Source organism: Gavialis gangeticus, unplaced genomic scaffold (genome assembly GCF_001723915.1).
Source record: "Gavialis gangeticus isolate Ggan-Ray unplaced genomic scaffold, GavGan_comp1, whole genome shotgun sequence".
Lineage (NCBI taxonomy): Eukaryota > Metazoa > Chordata > Crocodylia > Gavialidae > Gavialis > Gavialis gangeticus.
Genome location: NW_017729025.1, coordinates 158,669,951 through 158,678,185, shown reverse-complemented (window position 1 = coordinate 158,678,185; position 8,235 = coordinate 158,669,951). Strand labels below are relative to the sequence as shown.

Here is an 8,235-nt window from a genome sequence, read left to right as displayed (position 1 = left end):
CCCCCCCCCCACCCCCGCGTTGTGGCTGGAGCAGCGAGCTCCGTTACCAGAAGAGCAGCATGCGGGTCACAAGACCCAACTAGGAAACTACCTGGCTCAAAGTTTTTTCTTAAAAAAATAAGTTAGTTCCTTCCTCCCCGCTCAGCTCAGTAACTTCCTTCAACCCCTTGTCCCTCCCCTCCCCAGATCCCCACAGCCGCAGCAGCAGCAGCAGCAGCCGCCGCAGCCCCAAGCTGTCAGAGGTCAGCTGAGCCCCCAAACCAAAGGCAAGATGCAACCCCTCGCTTTCCCCTGCTCGCTTTCCTACAAGGTGGGGAACGCATTCTTCCCTGCCTCGCCTCCATGGCTGCCAAGTGCGGGTACAGAGCGGGGCACTGGCAGGAGGGAAACAGCCAGGAAAGTTTTACAGGCAAGCTGCCAAGCATGAGCAGAAACAGAGGGATTTTCCGGACTGCCAGCATGGCACTAGGGGAGAGAGACTGATAGGAGATGAGCTCCCAGCCAATGTTGTTATGCTCTCATAGTGCCATGTCCCACAAAGCTACTTGGCTTGCAGTGCCCCTGCTGGTTTTACCTCAGTATAATTCTGTATTATGATGTGACCTGCTGGAGAGATCGTGGGCCCCAGACCTCAGCCACCACCCTCTCCCTACCTGCATGGTGCTAGGTGCTGTAGATACAGAGCAAAGAGATGGTTCCTGCCCCAGAAAGCTGAGTCAAAAGGCACGTCTGCATGTGCACTTTAATTTGTTGTAGATAATTTTACTGCACGTTAAAGTGTCACATAAAAAGTGACATTACGCTAATGCTCAGTAAAATATTCTACTGTGCATTACGCATCACTAAAAAGTGTGAAAATGCACTACTGCGCATGAGCACAGTCTAACGCACATTAATTTAGTACCTCACATTGGAGGTACTAAATTGAATGCACATTAGAAAAGGCGCATTAATGCACATGTAGATGCGCCCAAAGTGTGGATCAAGGGAGGAGAGTTGGAACAAGGGAGATTAGGAGATGATATGGAGTCATTGAAACAAGCAGAGGAATTCAAAGGAATGAGGAAATGAGAAACTGATGTGTCTGGCACTAAGGAGTTGGTCATCAGTCTGGAGAGAAGAGGAAAGGGAGGAGGAAGATAGTGTCATATTCTGTTGCTTTTCTCTTGAAAGAAATCGGTGAGATCTTGTGTGCAAAGAGATGAAGCAAGAAGGGGGGAGGGGTTGAGGCACGAGTCCGAGGTGGTAAGAAGGCAGCTGGAATGGCTGGAGTGCGATTCACCCGAGCAGGAGAAATAGGGATGTTTCACATAGGGACTGGAAAGTCTCCAGGAGGAGAGAATGGCTCTGCAATGCCACAAAACAGTAGAGACATTCCTGGAAGGGAGACGTGGAGGAAACACAGGCCAGCTGTGAGTGGGGGATAACAGAGCAGACCTTGTGTTTAAAAAGAGCCAAGGTTGGAGGAGCATGAATAGAGAGACTCCACATATGTGGCAATAGAAGAAGAGAAGAGCGGGCAGGGAGCCACAGGGCTGATGAGAAGCCACTGAAGCTGATGAATGGGAAGTCACAGAAAAGCAGTGACCCTAAAGAGAAAACAAGCAACTAGTGCTGAGCCCCACTGAGGATAACGTGAGGCTTTCTAATGACCTCAGGGGGAGTCAGACCAGGCCTCTAAAGATCACAGACCCAGGGGACTGTGGATGTCACCTGAAAACCTAGGACCAGACAACACTGTGTCTCTTAAGAACAGAGAGGAGACTTGCTGTGCACTAATTCATGGGCATTTTACAGAGGGCAGAGAATGACCCACAGCCCCAAGTTTGTATGTGGCAGAAACATTTTCATTTGCTGTATGGCTATTCCCATCCTCTAGGCCAAAGGACCAGGAGGCTGGAGCCCTCTGAGAAGAGAAGAAGCCAGAAGTCCCACAACTGTCAGAAACTGAAGGTAAACCATTCCTAGACATGCTGGCAAACATGCTGGCAAACATCTCCTCACCAGCCACAAACCACGGCAAGACCCTAATGCCCCTTCATAAAGTCATCACAAAGCAAACTGAGTATCTCACCATCCCACAAGCAGGGCCATCTTGGATGCCACCTTGCTGCCCAGAGTCCACTCCACAGCCTCAGCCCGGCCCCAGGATAGTGTTGCATTAACCTTGGGGTTTTCTGCCTCTATTAAAAGTTCACATTGCTGTGCTGTCTTATTCAGTCAACACCTCTGGTTCTCTTTGTTCCCCATTCAGAGTAAGCACCAATGGCCAATAGTGGAGATGATCCCACTGTATTCAGCTGCACTGCACTGCCCTCAGACTCCCGTCTTCTTCCGACAGTCACCAACGCCTATCTGGGCACCCGAGTATATAGGGACATCCTCCATGTAAATGGCATCTATAATGGGGCCGTGGGGGACACTCACCGTGCTGATGTCCCCAGCCCCATCAACGTCAGAATGAAGGTATCCAGTAAGGATGGAGTGACCGAGACCTTCTCCTTGAACACCAGGACAGGTAACCAGTGAAGGCTCCAGCTTTCACATGGCAGCTACTTTCATGTGCTATCATGTCTTGTTTGCCAGCTCTTCTTTTCCCCTTATTGTCAGTGTCTCCCTTCTGAAGAGGTTAACTCACTCCCTACCAACACTGTCCTTTCCCATGGGGTCAGGAAGGACCTCTTAGTCTTCCATGAGACCTGCTCATCCCTAGTGTAACTCCACTGGCTTCTGGGAGAACTCCATTGGCTTATGAGAGCAAGGAACTGCCATATTAAGTTAGATTGGATGTCCATCTATCTCAGCATCATGTCTCCAACAGTAGGAAGCAGTGGGTGCCATAGAGCAGGGGTTTCAAACTGCTTTGGCCTCCTGGGTCAGATCCAGACCGTGGTTCTTTGTGGGTCAGATCTATGCAGTGAGGCAAGTGGTATCAGGGAGCCCAGCAGCTTAACACAGCTGTCACTCATCCTCCACCACCAAAACACAGCCCCAGTGGGACTCTGGACTTCATATTTTTGGTGATGGGCCTCCACTCTCCCCCACTGAATCCCAACACTTCTATAAACCCCCTCAGGTCAGATGATACAGCTGTGCAGGTTGTATATGTGACTCCCCTACCTTTGAGGGATTATATAAGGAACAGGGCACATGCAGAGTGACTCGTCCTGTGTCACATTCTCCCACTAATAATCATCACAGGATTAGGGATGTCCAGAGCCAGAGGCTACATCCCCAACTGCTATGTTTAACAGCCCCTAATGAAACAATGCTCGAAAAATTGGTCTAATCCATTTTGAACTCAGTTTTACTACATAATATCTGTTGTCAATGAGCACCATGGGGTAATTATGTATTGTATAAAAGAGTATATCCTTTGGTTTGTTTTAAACCTGTTGCTCAATCATTTCAACAATGTATCCCTTAGTTTTTTGTGTGCCTAAGACCAGAGTGAGCTTGGTTCTGCATTTCTACTGGATCCAGAACATGCCTTCATGTTTTCTTTCATGCCTGTGCACTGGTATCACTGGCTGCCATTGACCAAAAACATGAATGGCTCTGGGAACAGTGAAATGCATGGGAACATTCAGCTAGAAGAGCTCTTCTGAGAAATTCAGAGGTTAGTTTCATAACTAGTGGATTAACATCTTGAAAAATGAAAATTCCTATACAAAGAGATAACGGAGTTTACCCTACTTGAGTGCTGTGGACTTGTTTCACTTTAGCCTAACACTTTTAAGGCTGGTCATGTTGGAGCGGATGGATAGTTTCCCTTTAACCTGAGAATAAGGAATACAAAAGACTATTTTCAGACCAGGTCTGTGCACAAGCTGGAGCTGTGTTAAATAAATGGTGTTTGCCTGTGATATTTGGTAGAACAGTGTATAACACAGTGCACCACTGGCTGCCCCAGCCAGGTAAACTGTATCACCAGCACCTCACAAGCCAGAACTGCATTTAAACGTAGCTCTAGAAAAGATGGTACCAGCACAAATGTAGACAGTGGGCACATCTACACGAGATGCTACTGTGCAGTTACAACAAGCTACTGTGCAGTAACTCATTGCTACTGTGCAGTAGCATGGAGGGCACTAACTGTGACAATTGTTACTGTTCAGTAGTGTCAGAAAAAAAATGTTTGGGGACACTACTGCACAGTAACAATTGCAAGTCCTCTGCTCATGTAGACACAACCAGTGTAGATCAGTAGATCTGACTCTGGGTCAGAACTTTGAGCCTGGATGCAGTTTAAGATCCAGGTCACCATATTATCTAACTTCACTATCTCTCAGTCTAAACACCGGACACTTAAAAAAGGCTAAAGGTGGCCCAGATCTTGAATCCCCAAGTGTAGGACAATTCAGATTCAGTTTCAAGTATACAGGCCCACTGATCCTAGGCTCAGTTACATGGGTGGAAAGCTAGTGTGAGTGAGTAGAGAATCACGCCCAGGAAGCCTAAATCCAGAGTTTACTGCTGGGGTTTCATAGATTTCATAGATTGCACAGACATTAGGGCTGGAAGGGATTTCAGAAGATCATCGAGTCCAGCCCCCTGCCCCAGGGGCAGGAAGTCATCAGAGGTTATAGGATCCCAGAAAGATGAACATCCAAATGTCTCTTGAAGGTGTTCAAAGTAGGTGCTTGAATCACCTCTGGCGGCAGTCTATTCCAAACCTTGGGGGCTCAGACAGTAAAGACGTTAAAATCCAGTCCTTTCTTTTGTGACCAGGCACATAATTGCATGTTGCTAATAAATCCCTGCGGGATTTCCCCAAACTGGGGACATTTATATTTCTTGGAGGAACTGGGTGCAGTGCAGATACCTGCTCCAATGAAATGTCTCCCTCCCTTCCCCTCTTGAAACAGAAAGATCCTCAATGGGATTCAACACAAGTACAGGGGTCCTCCCCATACAGCTCTGATAACCAAACCAGGATCACAATCTAGAGAGCAGGCAGGAATGACTGAGAAGGCAAGCTCCAAGGGATCACTCTGTGTGTGTCTGCAGGGACCTTCAGCCATGTACTTCAGTCTCCTGAGTACACAGCCACCCACAGGATCTATGCCCACCATGCCCGTGTGCACCTGCTGGCCTTCAGCATCACCATCCAGCGAACAACGACCAAAAGGCAGCCCATCACAGTGCAGCTCCAGACTCAGTTCACCCCAAAGAGCCCAGATGTGGACTTTAACCGGGGGCCGGATTACCAAGGAGCTCAGTGAGTATGACCATGGAAGGGTTCTCCCAGCAGCGATGCAATCTAGGGAAGAAAGGACTTTCCCCTTCTCCAAATGTAAAGTAAGTGACAAGAATAAAGAGAACAGCTGGGGTTCTCCTCTGTCATCCAGGGCTACGTGGCCTTGAAGAGCATCAACCATTCTCTAGAGGATTAGGGCCTGACAGTCCAGCTTCTTGGGGATGTCCAAGGCTCTCCATGCTTGTGGAGGTGCCATGTGTCATGGCTGTGGACACTTTGATTGTAACAGCAACATTGGATAGAATAGAAGACAGAGAACCCAAAAGCTGAGAATTCAGGTGTCTCCCTGCTGACCAGAACCACCCACCCCTGTCCAACTCAGGGAGACACCTCACTTGCCTTCAGCTGAAAATTCATCATCACTATGATTATCATAGAAATTATCATTACTATGATTTTTTTAAAAACAGTTAGCACAAATGTCCCAGTAGTTGGTGCCTTCCCTGAGGAGTCTTGGGCTTCTCCAAGACCTTGCAGGCAGGTCTTGTCCAGGAGAAGATGTTTTGCTATTGGTATTATTCTGCATTCCCCTCACAAGCTCATGGAAAATGACCACATGAAGGAAGAAAGGGGACAAATTAAACAGCAGAGGAGGGGAGAGAGGGTGTTTCAATGGAGAACCCAAATCAGAAAGGAATTTTTTCCCTTGGTCATCTGTCCATCTTCTGTATCTATCCCTGTGTTTTCTTGCCCCTTCCCCTTCTGTACCCTGCTGCCCTTCCCATACCATAAAACAGCAGCAGATGGAGACTGCAGTCTGCAGTGTAAACATGCTCTCGATTAAAGGCACTAAGTGGGGACTCAGGAGATCTGGGTACAGTTCCTGGCTCTACTGGCTCAGTCCTTCAAGGGCCCAGTGTAGTGGGAGGGGGGGTGTATGTTGAATGGGCTCTATTCTGTACAATATTACAGGGCAGAGCTACCACTGCCATGAATTGATGTAACTCTGCTGAGATAAATAGAGCTACACTGGCTTACCCCAGCAGAGGGTCTGGCCTGTGGAGAGTTTATTTTGTACCCCCTGCTCTTCTTTCTAAACACTGAGCAGGCTCAGCAATTTTCCACTCTGTTTGATGCCTCTTCTAGATACATCTATGGGAAAACCTTGATCCCAGAAGTGGAGGGCGGCCCCCAGCCCACTGTGCACATGGTCTGGACCCCGGTGCCACAGGCTGTGATCCTGTTGGGTGAAGAGCAGGAACAATCCTGGGAGTTCGTGACTGCAGTGGCAGAGAGCGAGGAGGGAGTGAAGAGGCACTTCCAGGAAGGAATGTCCCTGGTTGCTGCTGGCTCCTTATACTCCTCTCACACACAGGCCTGGGCGGCACGGTGGAGGGGATGCTGTATAGATGTGGATGGGCCTCTCCTTTTGAAGCAGGCTGTGTATGGATGCCTCTATTACCTGCTAAGTGCTATTCCTCCCCTTGGGTCTTCTGGCTTCCTTTTCCATGGGATGAGTCCCGGTGGGTTATCCAATGGCACACAGGGAGAAGACTACTGGGGACATGTGTTCTGGGACCAGGTGCGTTCCCAGCTGTACTTCCAGCTGTGTGTTCAAGACCTCTAGTCTACAGCACTCCCAGGCCCTCTAAGACCCAGTACCAGGCTGTAGTAAGGCCATGTCCTGCTACCCAGGTGGCCAGTTGGGTGTGGGTGTGCATCTAATAGTGCTCAGAGGCTGGGGAAATGGCTGGTATCACTCGTTTTGGAGAATGGGGACCATGCTGTGCCCAGACCCTGTCCTCATGACTTAGAACCTGATGGGTGACCAGAGATAGGCAGGATTAGCATGCTCCTGCAGCAGCGTGAAATCTTGAGATGTCACCATGCTCAGCTCAGAACATCTCCTCTGTCTGTAGAGCATCCACAGTGTGAGCACCACTCCTTTCCCAGTGTAACTGGTCTGGCTGGTCAGCCTCCCCCTGGCTGCACAGCATCCCTGAGCACACAGCCCACTGCATGAATATCTTCCCACTGAGCGTACCAGGAGAACTGCTTGGACCTCCCCAGCAGGACACAAGCTGGATTCAGCAGCAGCATTGGTGTGGATATTCAGGCATGGTATGAAACGCCTAAGGCAGTTGTGGCTACAGCTGTGTGGCCACAATTGCCTCATGTTATTTCTACCATGTTAAAGGAGCAGCATCTCTGACTCATTACGATGTTGCCATTGACAGCTGTGGTCTCATGCTGTGAGCATGGATCCTAGATCCCCCAAGGCAATGAGTGCAATTCTTGGCATAAACATGGTGTTGTCTCTGTGTTCAGGCCCACTCAGCACATCAGGGCCTCCCCTCATGTCACTAAGCGCACTCTCTGTTTTCAGGACACCTGGATGTTCCCCAGCATCTTGCTGTTCCACCCAGAGGCAGCCCGTGCCATCCTAGAGTACCGCATAAGGACACTAGATGGAGCCATGTGCAATGCACAGGAGCTGGGATATAAGGTAGGAGCCCAACCTGGCCGGCTTAGGGAGCTGGCAGAAAATGCCCTGGCCAGGGGGCCTGCACCTGCAGAGGTGGTGCTGTGCTCAGGCAGGTGGCCATGCTCAGCCTCCCACTGGGTATTTCCCTCCGCCAGGGTGCTAAGTTCCCATGGGAGAGTGCAGCCACAGGCCGTGAGGTCTGCCCGGAGGAGATCTATGGAGCTCAGGAAATTCACATCACTGGGGACGTCCTGCTGGCCTTTGAGCAGTATTACCACGTCACACAGGTAACCAAAGCACATGCAGGGGTAGGACAGAAGAGAGGGCAGGCCTGAGGAACTAATACGTCAGCCTCCTAGAAAGCTTAGATGTGAAGGCTGCTTGTGATTCTCAGCCTCTTGTCCCAGAGCAGATCTTCTTCGTTATCCTCTTCCCTTTGCAAGCATATTTCCCCTTCCTCAGCCCTGGCTGTCTTGCTGGACTGGCCTGACATCTTGTTAACTACACCAGGGCTAACCTTTCCTTCACCCTGTCCCCTGTAACCTGTCTA

General features: G+C 49.6%; 1 protein-coding gene across 2 annotated transcripts in view; it reads left to right on the top strand.

Moving 5' to 3' along the window:
* The first annotated feature begins 165 nt into the window (after nt 1-165).
* Nucleotides 166-8,235, top strand: part of PGGHG (protein-glucosylgalactosylhydroxylysine glucosidase) — a 25,082-nt gene continuing 17,012 nt past the window's right edge. Inside the window, exons 1-6 of one of the 2 annotated variants that reach the window (XM_019519861.1) lie at nt 166-266; nt 2,255-2,518; nt 5,011-5,221; nt 6,347-6,782; nt 7,587-7,706; nt 7,841-7,972. In XM_019519861.1, the coding sequence (XP_019375406.1) occupies nt 2,266-2,518; nt 5,011-5,221; nt 6,347-6,782; nt 7,587-7,706; nt 7,841-7,972 (1,152 nt within the window). In that variant the 5' untranslated portion in view covers nt 166-266; nt 2,255-2,265. Of the gene's footprint in view, nt 267-1,865; nt 1,954-2,254; nt 2,519-5,010; nt 5,222-6,346; nt 6,783-7,586; nt 7,707-7,840; nt 7,973-8,235 lie in introns of those variants that run through there. The other variant, XM_019519862.1, reaches the window with a different exon arrangement.